Source organism: Cupressus sempervirens, chromosome 3 (genome assembly GCF_028749045.1).
Source record: "Cupressus sempervirens isolate cs-2001-9-10 chromosome 3, ASM2874904v1, whole genome shotgun sequence".
NCBI classification, from domain to species: domain Eukaryota; kingdom Viridiplantae; phylum Streptophyta; class Pinopsida; order Cupressales; family Cupressaceae; genus Cupressus; species Cupressus sempervirens.
In genome coordinates, this window is record NC_143120.1 from 867710010 (window position 1) to 867725890 (window position 15881).

General features: G+C 38.6%; 1 protein-coding gene across 7 annotated transcripts in view; it reads left to right on the forward strand.

The window, feature by feature from the left end:
* The window catches only part of LOC149569530 (uncharacterized), a 192944-nt gene that overhangs the window by 115474 nt on the left and 61589 nt on the right, over window positions 1-15881 (forward strand). For 3 of the 7 annotated variants that reach the window (XM_089822206.1, XM_089822202.1, XM_089822201.1), the window contains one exon: window positions 1987-2063. In XM_089822206.1, coding sequence (XP_089678332.1) covers window positions 1987-2040 — 54 coding nt within the window. In that variant the 3' untranslated portion in view covers window positions 2041-2063. Of the gene's footprint in view, window positions 1-1986; window positions 2070-15881 lie in introns of all 7 variants that reach the window. The other 4 variants (XM_089822208.1, XM_089822205.1, XM_089822207.1 and 1 more) reach the window with 2 other exon arrangements.

The following is a 15881-nucleotide window of genomic DNA, read 5'->3' on the forward strand; positions in this document are numbered from 1 at the left end:
AAACAACACTCAGTCATGAATGAAGATTGGGAAATTCTTAGAATCTGCTGAAAGATCTGCTATGTCAGTACTTAATGTCTTCAAATCTGTCTCCTATCACCTTTGCTTCCTTGGTGTAACTTTTTAATTAAATTTTTCTTGAGGCCTGTCTTCATGACGGCAAGATGATCTCCTTGGATCTCCCAATGATGACAATTCAGAGATTTCACTAGGTTCAAAGGAACAAATATCCTTCTTTTACAAACGATCGCATAGGAGAATGGATGACTAAGTTGCTTTTGCAAGACCTTGATTGCCTATAGTAGCTCTTAAAATTTGGGCTTTAAGAACCCTTTCTTATTAGTAATCCAAAGGCTTGCAAGATAATTTTTTATTTTTTCTGATCACCTCACAAATTAGTGATAATGTGTTATACACAATGTGATACATTTATGTATACTTATTTAATTTTAAATTGGATAAGTGCAGAATGGTGTAACAATTTTTCCTGCCGGTTACTAATAGATTGTATTAGGTAATTCTCTATTTCCTGCGAATTTCAGATCTGTGATAATAAATATATATTTTCCTTAAATTTTGTTCATTCTGAGTTTACTGCAGTAAACTATCGTGAATGCAAATATTTTGTTACTGATAATCCATTCAGTGTTCTCGGACCACCAATTCTAAGCCAAATGTCATAATAAAATTTGGATCGATTTGGAAGCTAAATTGTTAATGTTTTGAGTGGTTATGGTAGATTTTCTCTCATGCTCCTCCATCCTTTTTTTCATGTTTAGTAGTGTACATGTTCAGATTGGCAAGGTTTTGGTTTGAACCGTTGTATTCAACCAAGGCTATATTAATTCATATATCAAAATTTACTCCTTATTTTTGGTCCAGCCAGCTGTCATTCTTATTATACAAAAAATATTAAAAGACTTATATTTCTGACTTCTGATGCCAAGTTCATATGCATGAACAATCCAAACTACCCGTTTAAGAGAATATATTTTAAATAATGTCCTTGATTGGTGGTTCAAATTAGTTTCACATTTACAATATAACCAAGTGGCCAGTTCGGATGGTGGTTCAAGACTCGGGGTTGAAATCTGTTCAATTTTTTGGGGGTGGGTTCGAATTTGTTTTGGGTTTGTGCATAGAAAAACATATTTTTTATACGTGTGTACATGTATATGTATATGTATATGATGCATATGCATATATGTATATGTATGTGGCAGGAAATAAGTTCATACACCACTATGCTAATAGTAAAGAAACATAGCAAAATAAACCATCATATATATTAATCTTTTAGTCCAATTGATATATGTTTAACCGTTTTGACTGTTTTAGTGGTCTATTTTAGGGTTGTAATGTTGGATTGACTAAAATAGACCCAAAACAACTTCAAAAAAGTAAAAACAAATCCATTTTTTGGGCAAATTCGGCTTGGGTTCTGTAGATTTGCAAATTCGCAATAAATATGTCAATGTTCGTGCCAGGTTCATCTGACAGAATTTGGTCCGACTTTGAAGGTCTGCGACAGATGTTTGCAAGAATATGACAAGGACTAGACTTTTGCATGAACTGGACCAGACTTTTGGGTTGCCAGGGAAAAATTTGGTAACATATCAATATAATAATTTCAAGTTTTTGAACAATTTGGTATACTTTCTAGGTAGACATGTTAACTTATTAAAATATTATTGTTCTAACTTGGGGCATCAACGGTTCCAATTCATATTTTGAAAACTCGTGAATGAAACATTGGAGATGTGGGTTGCGTCATTTGTTCTATCTGAGATATATTTGCTCTATACAAAAATTGCCTTATCTTCTAAAGTCAGTTTCTTCTATTTTTGGTTCTAGTGGTCTACTCTTTTTTTCAAATAAGATGAGCATTCACTTTTCTCTCTATTATTGCCATTTGAAGACAAATACGTTTTTTGTTTATGGTGGTTCTTGTATTAATTATTTTTTAATGGTTTTTGATATTTTCAGGTATTTCAACTGCATGTTGATTTAAGTGCATGGGAGAATGACAAACACCTATAGAACATGCAGGAAGGTGCTTGAATGTACTGGTTGAACTTTTCTCCATATATTTTTCGTGTTGCATAATTGTTGAATCACTAGGAAATATACTGTTTGTATTCTCAACTTCACTTGTTATGTACTTGATGTAACCATTATTAGCTCTATATTTAGCCACATAAGTATTGTTTTATATTCTTGAATAAGTTAATCGTAACATGAACTCATCTTCCTTAAAGTACATGTAGATAGTTCAGTATTAAATTGAATTGATTTTTCCACTTATATCACACACACATGCTTGTGCACGGACACACACACACACACACATATTGCACTATTGAAAGTTGAAACTATGAATGGTCTCAAAACACTCTTTAGTGCCAAATTTGAGTCATGGGAAATATGTTAAATTGGTTTGACTAGTTAGTCAAGGTGAGTTGATGGTTAAATACACAAATGTTTGGTAAGTATGAATCGTGTTTGAAATAAATTCTCCAATGCTTGTACAATGATATCGTGGATGATACTGAATTCTTTATTGTATCTTTAGCTTTGTCAGGACTAGCAATAGGGTACGGTTCTTTATGATCTTCTTGTTCAGGGCTCATAGTCTATGCACATGCGTAACGTTCCATCCTTCTTCATCAAAATAACTAAAGAAGCGGAAGGGCTGAAACTAGGACGGATGTTACCCATTTTTAATAGTTACTTGTTTGGTTTTGCATTCTTCTTAAAATGTAAGTTCCTGTAGGGTGTAGGGATAATTGGCTTTATGCCCTCCTCAGGCTCATGACATGCTGAAATCCATGATCAGGTGGACAAACAGGAGAAATATCTCCAAATGTTGCACTATGCTTATCCACATCATCATGCCTAAATAGAGACTCCATCCTCCTTGCTGAAAACACTTGTGGACTGCCATCTGCCATAGCCTTGAACACAGTTTCTTACCATCAACCATGAATTCCAATTGCATCTGCTTGAAGTCTTGAACATACCACTCATGTGACTACCCACTGAAGACACAAAATTGACATCTATATTACTAAGCCGAAGTACACAGTAAAGAGCCATGCTCTTATGCTGACAAGATTCTGATATGTTGTTTTTTGTTTTTGAAAGTTTTTGCTTTTTTTTGAGTTTTTTGACATATTTGCTTTCTTTTTGCAATTTTCAGAATTTATGAAACAACCATGCAATGAATCTTTTAATGCACAAACTACTAACTTTAATTTCAGCCATGAAATATTCACAATGATTAGCAAATTGCAACATACATTTAGTTATAGAGTGAAAATCAGGACCTGGTAATTCTTGGTTTCCAACATGGATGTCTACAGAAGTTTGCAGCTTCTCCAGTCCAGCCCGATCGAAATCGTGGCTTCCCAGCAGTCTGGTCAGCTCTATTCAGTGATTGCTGCCTTAGAAAACTCAAACGCTTCCTGTTAATTTTGATCGCAGCTCTGCTAGTTTTGAATGCTGGGCATCTATGTTGCTCGCAGCTTGTGTTTAATGCTCCCAACACCACTTTCAGAGTTCCAAAAGTGTGAGTAAATCCCGACGCTGCCTCCAGGTATAGCAGCAATTGAGCAACACAACCAAACACCAGCCCTTGCACAACCAATCTCAGAAAAATTGCATAACAACTCCATAACTTGCATTCTATAAATTGGCACAAGTCATTGGCGAGTAATTCATCAACTGAAAGTATAGATTTCTGGTTAGAATTTAAAAATCTATCAGACACAGCTTCAAACCTTCACTGACATAACTCATCAATAATCAAAATGCAACTGGAAGGCTTGATTAAGTTTTGTGGCTTGCTTTTAGAACATTTTAAATAAATATCTTCCTCATCACACCAATGGCTCGAGTTTCACCCACACATGTTTCACTCAAAACCAACTTTGCTTCATAATTAATTGGACTTAGTACTTTTACTAATAGCTTGACTAAGGCTTATAAGTTAATTAAGTATAACTTAACTAATAAACTTTTATTATACTCTTAGCTCATTAAATTGTCAAGTGTCCATCCAAATGCAAAAATAGCCTGACCAAAAGCATCTCCCAAGTGTGCTACTTCAAATGGAAGGTAACCCAACAGACATACTATAAATAGTAAGTCGATCACTAGAGACCCTTAAATCAAATCATTAGCTCACAAAGATTACAATGATGAGCTAGCATAACCATGGTCCTGAAACCTTCTAAAAATGAGACATCAGATATATAAAACTCAACTATTACATTGTACTCTTCAATCCTAATGCTTAGCTGAGGAATCCATTATGCAATTAAGTACATGCAACATGTAGGGGATGATAATGTGATATTTGCACCAAAAGTGAATCTCACACATAAATTGTAATGTGAGAACAACCATCATCACCTATTGTGGAATTTCTCCTACACCATGTGCTAATATAGGTGCAAACTCTTAGGTGTCTCATATGCAAACTACTATGCAATGCATTAAGTAAGCTAAGCTAAGTGTAATTAGTGATTATTTAATTACGCCAACATCTTTGATGCAAAGGGCATTGCAAGAAGTTTGTTGAACCCTTCACGCCAAACCACCACATAAAGAGATCACTTAGATCCCTTCTTTTTGCTCTTTTCAAATTTTCACAAGTTCATCTCCACCTTCTTGTTTACCGCATGGGTAAATGAATTAATACAACAGACAATAGACAAGAATATGTAACAGCAATACTCCTTTTATTATTCGCATACGCCAAAGACATTACATTATGTGTCCAATGATGATTACAATGATTTCCCACGGTGTACATATACCGTTCCGAAGAACCTTCTCGAAGGGGCCCATCGGCTACGTAACAATTACCGATGACATCAACCCGTCGGTTACACAATATTTACCAATGACATCATCCTGTCGGCTACACAATTTTTACTGATGACATCATCCCCCCCAAAAGAAAAAGTCATCTCCAGATGACAATTACAAAATATCCAAGACAAATTAACAAAACAAAATACATTAACTGACTAACTACAATAAGATAGATCTGTTTCTGTCACACCACTTTCACATTCTTCCCGTGCGTACACCAAACTGGTCTCCAAACCACGTTGCATCTGTAGCCTCTACTAACACAATACTGGTTCCTTAGCTGACCTTGATAGCCACCCGTGCTGCTTTCTCTGCTTTCAACTCTTGGGTACCTTGAGCCAAGTGTCGCTGTACTATCTTTAACTAGATGGTCAGCTCCTCCCGAGCTCTCTATGCATCCACCGAGACAGCTTCACGTCCAACACCTACTCTAAGTGCCTCAAAGCGTATCACCCCTCTCGAAAGGCTTGCTTCGTTGATCTCTCCACCTCTGGCACACTATGCCTGCAACAACTCTAGGTCTCATCAACTGGTCACACTTCCCACGACTGATCACTGAACCGATTGGGAGTCTAGGGGGCATCGTCCTTAGCGAGGTCGAGGGGCAGCGCCCCCGCGGGGGCTTGGGGTAGCGCCCTGGGTCGAGGGGCAGCGCCCTCGCCACTAAGACCAAATTGGCACTCTCAAAGCCACACAAAATTCCATAGAACACACCATGTTTGATGTTTCCTACCTGTTTATATCTTTCCCGTCCCCTTAACATCATACATTATTCATTCTGAACATCTTTGAGTTGTTGCCGCTTTTTTTTTTCTGGGGTCCTTCTGCTCGTTCACTGTTGTGCATTCTCTCTATCACTCCTAATTGTTCTGATGCTTTTGCCTTCCACAGTTGAAGGTTAGTGTTACTACATCACCGCTAAACTTTACACAAAACACCCCTTGCATTCGTTTGATGCGGAATTTAGAGCCACAAAGGACAATAAAAAACAATCCACGGGAATGTTGTCGCTGCGAAATTACTCTGTCCACGGGGCTGTTGTTGTTGCGCACTTCCTGTGCAAATCCATTTGATTGCATTCCGCTTGACGGAAGCCCACTAAGGTCATGACCAACTACAACCTTCTTGTCATCTGAGAGAACGCGCAGAGCCTTAAAACATAAGCCGCGGAAGGTTGGAACATAACCCGTGGGACCTTAAAACATACGCGTGGAAGGTATGAATTATAAGCCATGGAAACTTGAAACACTTCCGACGGATATTAGAATAGCATCCGCGGTAGTCCGAAACATATTTGCGGGGATCCAAGACCTAGTTCACGGAAATCATAAACACCCCTGCCGAAATCTAACACCATCCGTGGAAATATCACCGCGGGGCATAGGTGTTTGTGGCCACGCATCCGCGGGACACTCAGTGTCCACGAAACACCCCGTCCACGAAACTTCTCTGCGAAACTGGAGTAATTGTATTGCTTGCCACTGACACCTTCCCTTTATGTTGAGCCCTTACTGAATCACAGCCATCAGGGACTCTCCTACTTGAATCCATCCCCCTAGTGCCCGAATGCTTAGAGAATCAAGAACTGGATGAACCATTTGAAGAGATGGCATCAGATGCTGATGTGCACCCAAATTTACTAAAATTACGCCTACTCCCTGCCCTATGGAGGACATCCCAACATATTTATCTTTTGATCCAGATCCAGTACCTGCGGTACAACTTTCTTCAGAAGAATTCTTGTCTCCAACTTGGTTTGCACTTCTTAGAAAAGAAGTCTTCTGCTTGTTTTGTGTAACTTCCGTGGCCCATTGTGCCTGCAGTCGTCGCTCATCTAGTTTATTTCCTTATTGTTGGCAACTTTCTACTAATTTCATGGTGCGGTGTAACATTTTCTTTCCACGCGGTTCGTTGACCGTGTACCGGACGGTGGAATTTTTCCTTTTTCTGGGTTTGTACTATATGTTCTTCCCCTCAGCTTCAGTCGTAACCGCCTTTGTTTCTTCCACTTATCTGTATTCCTTCGGACATTCATTTTCCTCTCCCTTGTCGACCCTTAACATATTATAGCTCGGAAAGAGTTCGTAATCCTCTATCTGCCAGTGGAAAAGGCCTTTCATCGAGTCTAGGTCGTCCTCATTCGATCATCCTTTTGATCTCAATACTTCGTCTTCGTCTGGTTTCATTCCCTTCTTTCCTTCATCGTCACTCTCGCCTTCACCTTTTGAGTTTGACGATGCTACCTCCTCACCTACCATTTGTGTGTGCAAGTCAATTATGAATCTTCTGCCTCTGCGCTCCATTGATAGGGTATTTCGTTTCCAGTCATGTTTTACTTTTGCTTGCACTAACCAATTCTGTCCTAGAATAGCATCATATCCTTTTCTTTTCAATGGGATGACCACGAAGTCCGATAAAAATGGTTGCGTTCCAATAGTTACTGGTTGCGCCCTTAAGGTTCCCAACGGTTTGATCCCGTGCTAGTCTACCGTGAGCAACTGGAATGTTGGTGGCCACAGCGTAGGTTGTCCTAATTTTTTTCATACATCCTCTGATAACACATAAACGCCTAATCCTCCATCTATAATTGTCTGTTAGAACGGTTTCTTGAATACCCATCTCGACTATTACCGGATGTCTTCCCGTTGTAAGCGCCAGTAGCATTGGGTCTATTACCTTCGTTCCACTACCATCGTTTCCTATTTCCTCCGTCGCCAATGGTGTCATATTCAGAATGGCCGTCCGTAACTGGGGCATTGTGAGAAGGTCACTTAATTTGATGGGGACTTCCATTTGCATCACCTACCTTATTATGTTTTGCTTAGCGCAGTTCCTCATTGAGGTACCGGTAGTGTCCTTCAAGTGTGCTTTCTCCACCTGCGTTGCTTTCTCAATTTCCGCCTTGGCTTCCTCTAATCTCTTCTTCTCTTCCGTCGGGTCGGGGTACAATTTTTCTTGTTTTGGTGTGATTGCCAGAACCTCCTCTTCGTCCATCCTGATGGCGATCAAATTGACTCCTGATTTTGCGCACAGCATCTTCATGATCTCCTGGACCGCACCATCGGCATAGCAATTTTGGTGTATTCTTTGATGTACAGTTTCGTGCAAAATGACCCCACAAATTGCATGCTCAGCGTTGAACCATTGGTCAGTCGTCCGCACTAAATTCTGCTACGACCCCCATTATTGTTGTTGGCATTCCTGTTGGTATTATTGTTATGTCCTCTTCTATTATTTCTATACCCTACTGACGTGGTACCCTCGTTGCTAGTGTTTCCGCTTCCTCCTGCCGCGAAAGCCTCCTATGTGAGAAGTACTTGTTGAGGTCCTCTTATTTTCATATTGAAGGGGCATTCTTTTAAGGAATGTCCCATAATTTGGCAGATGTCATAGTATTGGCTCTTCGGACAAGATCCTTTCGTGTGTCCTCTTGTCTTACATTCTGTGCACCATAACTCGTTTCCCTTTGTCTCTTTTTGCATATTTTTGAATTTTTTCATCATTCTGATCATATCCTTCTGAAGGGCTTAGACCTTCTTGCTACCCTTTTCTTCATCACTGCTATCTTCTTCGAAAGATGCGTCATCTAAGTTGGATGAGCTACTTTTTTTCTTTTTCGTTTTCTATTCACTCTCTAAGTCCATCGTCCGATTGTATGCTTCCGTGTATGATGATGGTGGCACAATTTTCATTTTCTTCCTCAACTCCGACCGTAGTCCATCAAAACCATCTCTTCTTTAGCCCATCTGCCGGCTTACTTTCCATTTTATTTATTAATTCTTTTAGCTTTCTGGCATAGACACAAATGGTTTCATTTTTCCCTTGTTTTGTGGTGTAGATTTCTACTACAATTTCATTGTCATTGCGCAGCAATTGAAACTCGGTGATAAATTCCTTTTTAATTTTTGGGGATCCGCATCAACAAACCAATCAATTGCTACACACGTTAGGGTTGTTGGAAATTGTCGCACCCATTCATCTGTGTCAGTTACGCCATTCGCTGTCCAAATTGTTTCGCATGTCTTACAGTGTCTGATTGGATCAGCCGTTCCATCACCATCAAACTTTGACAACTTCTCTTTTGGTCCTGCCATTATTACTTGATTTTGTGTACTGGCGTTGTTTGGCACTGCAACATTGGCGTTCTGCACTCCCACACCAGCGCTCTGCACTCCCACATTGGCGTTCTGCACTCCCACATCAGTGCTTTGCACTCCCACACCGGCGTTCTGCACTCCCACACCGACGCTCTCTCCGACAGTTGTCTTATTTCCAACAATGGCGTTATTTGGTGAAGAAGGGTCTTCGTTAAGTGAAGTTGTCAGTTTCGAAAGTGCATCGCAGACGAAGAGTTCACTCCACGCTTGTGCTCCCTCAGCACTCTGAGCCGTGCGAGTTAATTCCCTTCCGTCTGGATTCTCTTCCCTTCGCGTGTATAGGTTCATAAATTCCTCCCTTGCTTCTTCCACCAAATCCAACTGTTGTTGAGTCTCTTCCAACAATTCCTCGGTGCTTTGATGTTCGTCGACAATCTGCTGAAAACTCCGTCTACGCTTGCCTGTTGTGCCAATATTAAATTTTCTTGTGCGGTGCGTATTCCATTTTTTCTCTTGATCTTATTCCTATCCTTGTTAAGCTGATTTGGCATTAGTCTTCATTCCTCTGCCTTCGTTCCAGGTCCATTAGGCAATGGCGCCAAATGTTTACCGCATGGGTAAATGAATTAATGCAATAGACAATAGACAAGAATATGTAATAGTAGTCCTTTTATTATTCGCATGCACCAAATGCATTACATTATGCGTCCAATGATGATTACAATGATTTCCCACGGTGTACATATACCGTTCCGAAGAACCTTCTCGAAGGGGCCTGTCGGCTACATAACAATTAACGATGACATCAACCCGTCGGCTACACAATATTTACATAGACATCATCCTGTTGGCTACACAATATTTACTGACGACACTTCTAGGATTCCTTTTGGTTATCAAAGGTTTCATAGGGCATATACATCCATTCCCAAAATGCACAATTTTAAGCTTTTGGGGATACTTTCCCTAAATAGGAAAATATTGGAAATTTAGCCTCACATTTAAAAATGAGATTTCCACCATCACCTTGGATGATCTCGAGGAGGTTAATTTGACAGGAATCATTCATTAGTTGGACCAAGAAAGTCTCAACCCTTCATTCCCTCTTTATGGCTTAGTGGGTAGACCTAAAGCAATTAGGTCTCCTAAGTCAGTTTTCAGACCTTAATTCCAAAATCCTGAACACAACCCTAGGATCAAATAGGATTTCCAGACACCCTTTTCGAAGATCTACATGATTCCACAATCTTAGATTCTGACTCAAAACCTAAGCCACTTAACCCCAAATGTGCTGATTTAGGCCTAATAGGTTTGTTTGCTTGTTTTCCCACTGTAACTACTTGAAAATGGTTTCATCCTTAGGATCTAAGCATGGATTATCTCCTAACCCCTCTGTAGACAACAAAACATCAAAATTCCTTATCCCACACTTGGTTTGTGCTTCTGTTTGAACTTTCTCTATCAATTTTCACCCAAGCACATAGAGATGTTGGGCCTAGGACATCAAACTAAAAATAGCAAACACACATTCAGGCGCTTGACTTTTGGGGACTTATAGTACATTGAATTTACTTGCTACATAGAAAGCTATGAAATTCCAACCGTGGAAAGTCAAGTAAAAGCCATTTGTTTGATGAAACCCTATGACATGGAGGGTTTGGTGACTGCTGATGCAAAATTCAATGTTTCTCCTTTAAAATGCAATTTCAAAACTTCAAATCAAAACTGAATGAAAGCTAATTCATCTCCTCATCAATCTATGATCATTGATCCATGCAACCGTTCCGTACAAATTTTTACACCACTCTAAAACATGAAAATTGCATCAAAATTTTGAGCTCTCTTATTGCAAATTCACCAAAACTTCTACAATCACACCCCTTCTGGCCATTTTCGACCTCCTTTTACCTATTTCAACGTCCCTCAATGGTTACAACTTCCTTGTGAATCCAAATGACTGTTGGGTGGTTGCTTTTACATATTAGTGAAAAGTTGTAATGTTGCAAAATGCAACATTGACAACATTTTTGCAATTTTTGCATTTTATTATATTTTACCTTCGTCTTTATTCCAAAGACCTTCAAAAGGGATCCAACATGTATATAAACACTTTAAGACACCTATGAACAAAAAAAACATAATTTTTTCACCCTTTGATCAATTTTGACCATAGGCTTATATTTGAATCTATTCGTGAAATGGCTTTACAATGGGGTGTGAAACATGGATCAAAGGATCCTTATTACAATTTCAATGTTTCCATCTGTTAGTACCCAATATGGGCATGGTTTTGAAACTTGTAATTTGTGTTTCCGAACCACTCTGAACCTTCAAAGTAGTTCGAAATGGTTTAGGGGTTCAGATGATCCATCGTGCAGGTTCAATACAAGCAAAGTTCAGACTCATGGTTCAAAGTAGAGAATGGTCGACTCAGAAAATTTCACAATTCATGATTAGTTTTCGTCAATTTAGTAGTTTCAAAGGTTCAATGAGTTTGATGTTTCAAAGGTTCAACAGTTCGAACTTCAAGTGCAGAGTCTTGAACCACTTTGAACTGAAGTTCGAAGCAATTCAAACTAGTTCAAAACAGTTCAATTTGTTCATGCAGGTTTAATGATCTGTTCTGAGAGGTTCACATGTATGATTCAGTGGCTTGGTTTCAATGATTCATTTCCCAGGTTAGAATTGCAATTTGTTATCCCACAAAATTGGAGGCGCCATGATACAAAGTTCATATTAAGGTCAAGTTCAGAGGTTCAACATTCAATTCACAAGTTCAGTGTTTCTTTGTTTCAAAAGGGTCTATCTCGAAGGTTCATTTGGTTATCAATGTTGAAGTTCAGCTTCTAGTTTCCAATCCAAGTTCAAGTTCAATGGTCTAAAGACTCAGCTTCTACAGATTTAATTTGCAGATTCAGAGGATCAGTAGCTCGAAGTTCAGAACTGGTTTAGTTCAAAGCCACATTCATTGTTTCAGAAGTGCAGGTCTTGAATATGCCATACAAAATAATGATGAAAAGCCTAGTGATTTGAAGATGGTCGGAATGCATTATAAATCTACCAAATTGATACAAACAAAGATGAAAAATATAAGACTCTTGCTGTCAACTTTATAATTCTGATTTTTTGACAGTCATATAGACCCTGAAACAGTGACCTGTAACTTTTGACTGAGACATTATTTTCAAAATCACTTCGATGAGAATGTGGAAAACTAGGATTGTGACAACATATCCAAAATTCAACAAGATCCAACGGTGCAATAATTAGTTATGCCCCCCGTAATCAGACCTATTTTTTTCTGTCAGAATCATTTCCAATCCGCCCAGCATCATGAATATCTTATTTAAAATTAGAGCATTCAAATGACAGGTGGCATATGTAAACTCTCTCACATAATGTAGATATATGACAGTAAGTAAAAGTTTGGAAAGGAACAAATAAAATTATAATGTTTTATTACACATTATAATCATCAAGATTATTAAAAATTTAGGGTTACAAACAATATCTCTTGTATAATCTTTCCAGGTGTCCTTAGACCTCTATTTAGAAATATGAAAGATTATGTATTATACTATAACTTTAATGACATATTTCATTAGAAATCGCTATCTATATTCAATTGGGAACCAAGCATTACAACTATGGGAGATTGGAAATATTAAAAAGGTAAAGGAAGATCAACCACCATCCAAGAATCAATTATTTGAATTGACAGATGTCATCGGGAAAGGAAGATTACAGAGATTGAAAGAAGATTTCCAAAATTCTATTAAAGGAGGAAGACAAAACATAAAGGGGTTCCATCTTTTCTCTGGGAGGCTATAGACTGGGTGCTGCAGCAGTGTGACAACAAATTCTGAGATTGTATGAGGGTTGATTCTTATTTATTTTTCTAAACTTTGTGCTAGGGGGAATAGGGAATTTTAATTTCAAGCTTTATCAAGGGAGATCCTATTTAGTTTCAGATAATGGTATTGGTGCAATATGTATTGAAAATCTGTGTAATTTCATGCATTTTAGGGAAGGGAGGTTTGAGAGAAAATTGTATATTGAAACTGAGTCTATGCAAGGTTCTCTCCACTGATTGTTATTTTGGTGTGACTTTCAGTTTTCTTTAAATGCATTTGGACTCATTATTCCTTGAATATATTTGATTTTAAGATCCCTTTTAAGTTTTGATTCTCTGCTTTCTCAGGATTCTTTATTCATTATGTAATTACAGCATGCAAATAGACTTTGCGAGCTGTTTGCTGTTATTTTCTTTTCAATCGTTTGTGTTTTCCGCATTTACTCCGTATTTACAGGTAGATGCTTATAATCCTTTTGTGCTTTCTGGTTAAAAGCATCCATAATTAATTTGTTGTATATCTCACACGGGGAGTTGTACCCGATAGAATTCAAAGGAAGGTTATCAATCCAATGATAACCTGTCCAACTATTGGTGCTGATCAGTCCTCTGACTCGGGCATTCAGGGTCATATTTGCACACATTTTCTTGGAGGACAATTTGTTCACTAACAGATTTTTGGCGACTTTGTTGGGGACGAAGCAAAGATTTAAGTGCCTAACATTTGCTTCCTCAGTTTTATAGTTATCTTTGTATGTAGGAGATTGGCGACTGTACATTACAAACTTGTTGAATCTTTGTTTTTGGAGTTCCAATATCTATTATGGCTATGATTGCAACTCAGCCATGGGGGGCTTAGATCAGACCATTTGCCTTGGCCCGGTATTCAGCCTTACCAAAGAGATCATGGGACTATTTTCCCAAGTTTCATGGAGACAAAACACAAGATCCGACTGATCACATCAAAGCAGTTACTATTGCATGTGGGATTCTTGGTGTGTAGGAAGAAGATGTGTTCATCAGGCTGTTTGTTTAGAGCCTTGTGGGAAATGCTGCGGAATGGTTTCAACATCTACAAGACGGATGTATCACAAATTGGGATGATCTTAAGGAGAGATTCCTGGAGAGATTTCAACCCACAGTTGACCCCTATCAATTGTTGGTAAGTCTTATTCAAATTCTGATGAAAGAAGATGAATCTGTAAGGGAGTTTATTGACAGATTTAACCGGAGTGTTGGTAAGATTCCTCTAGCCCACCAACCTACTGAAAGTAATCAGGTATGCTTCTTTATTGCTGCTATGGATGTTGAAGTCAAGTTTTGGTTACAACGCCTTGGAGTGCAAAATTTGGTGGACGCACAAAAGGAAACAATCAGGTTGGATGATGCCTTGATTCTTAGTGGTATGAAATCTATAAAGACTCCACCAATGGAAGAATACCTTTGTGGACAGCAATACTACATTGAGGAGGAAGCAACAAAGAAGAAGCGTGTTTTGGAAGAAACTAAATCCACTCCCAATTTTCCCCTTTTTTAGAATCCAACTATTTTTAATGATGAAGGTTTTCAAGAACCCTTGTTGACTGAAGATAATACTGTAAAGATAACAGGATTCTACTACTCGCATATTGAAAATAATGAGGAGTGTGTTGCTCAATCGGACAAACTCGTGACCAGCTTGAATGTACCAATTGCAAGTAAAGAACTTGTTGCATATGAGTCAAACGAAGGGTTATCAATGGCTGCTCTTTTTCCAGAATGTCAAGGCTGTTCTTCTGAAGTTGCTAATGCCCTCTCTGTTATTGATTCAGACCAGCGTGATATGGTGCATCAGCAAGAGCAAAAATTGACGGATAACAAAGAAGGGTATGACACTCCTCTCTCTGAATCTTTTTAATATGTACCACAGCAAGAGGGATGTTTGCAATCTAAAGTAGTGATGAAGCAAGGAGATCTTCTGAAGAATATGGTGGGTCAAACTATGCAACCTTTGGTTTTGTCAACAAGCACTAATGATAAAAGGCCTTCACAAGTTAAAACATCCATGAATTTTGATGAAGCAGAATTGCATACTATGGTACAACATTTCATTCCTACCATATTGCAGCAAACACAAGTGGAATCTAACCCTGTGAATGTGAAAGATCAATTAGAAGAGTGCTATTATGAATTATGGCTGTTCGGAAAAGAGAGTTGGATCAGCATATGCATGTGTCTTTTTAGTTTGAAGATTGGCATCGAAAGAGTTGTCAACAAGCGATGGTATGGAGCCGCTCAATCGGGACATGGTTTGCTGATGCAGAAAGGCTCCTATTTCTCCCAACCAGTAAATGGATTCACATAACTTCTCCTTTTTTCCAGTTCTCATGGTAGGTTCTTTTCCTACGTTTGTATATATTTTGTAAATATCTTTTTGGTGTGCGTAGTGTAGTTTGAATAATGTGAAAGCTTCATGCTTGCTGGCAGTATAGGAGTGTTGGTTTGTTGGTTTTGCCCTGTTCCCCTTTGCCCTCTTTGCAAGCAACTCCCAATTTTCTCTTCATGCTGACTTTATCACCCAATGGATAAGGCACTTGTCTTTTACCAGAGATTGCTGGAGTTCTCTGTTTTTGCATCAAAAATAGTCCCACAGTTAGAGCCTCTGTTAGTACCTGATATGGGCATGGTTTTAAAACTTGTAATTTGTGTTTTTGAACCACTTTGAACCTTAGTTCAAAGTAGTTCGAAATGGTTTAGGGGTTCAGATGATCCATCCTGCAGGTTCAATACAAGCAAAGTTCAGACTCATGGTTCAAAGTAGAGAATGGTCGACTCAGAAAATTTCACAATTCATGATTAGTTTTCGTCAATTCAGTAGTTTCAAAGGTTCAATGAGCTTGATGTTTCAAAGGTTCAACAGTTCGAACTTCAAGTGCAAAGTCTTGAACCACTTTGAATTGAAGTTCGAAGCAGTTCAAACTAGTTCAAAACAGTTCAATTTGTTCATGTAGGTTTAATGATTTGTTCTGAGAGGTTCACATGTACGATTCAGTGGCTTGGTTTCAATGATTCAT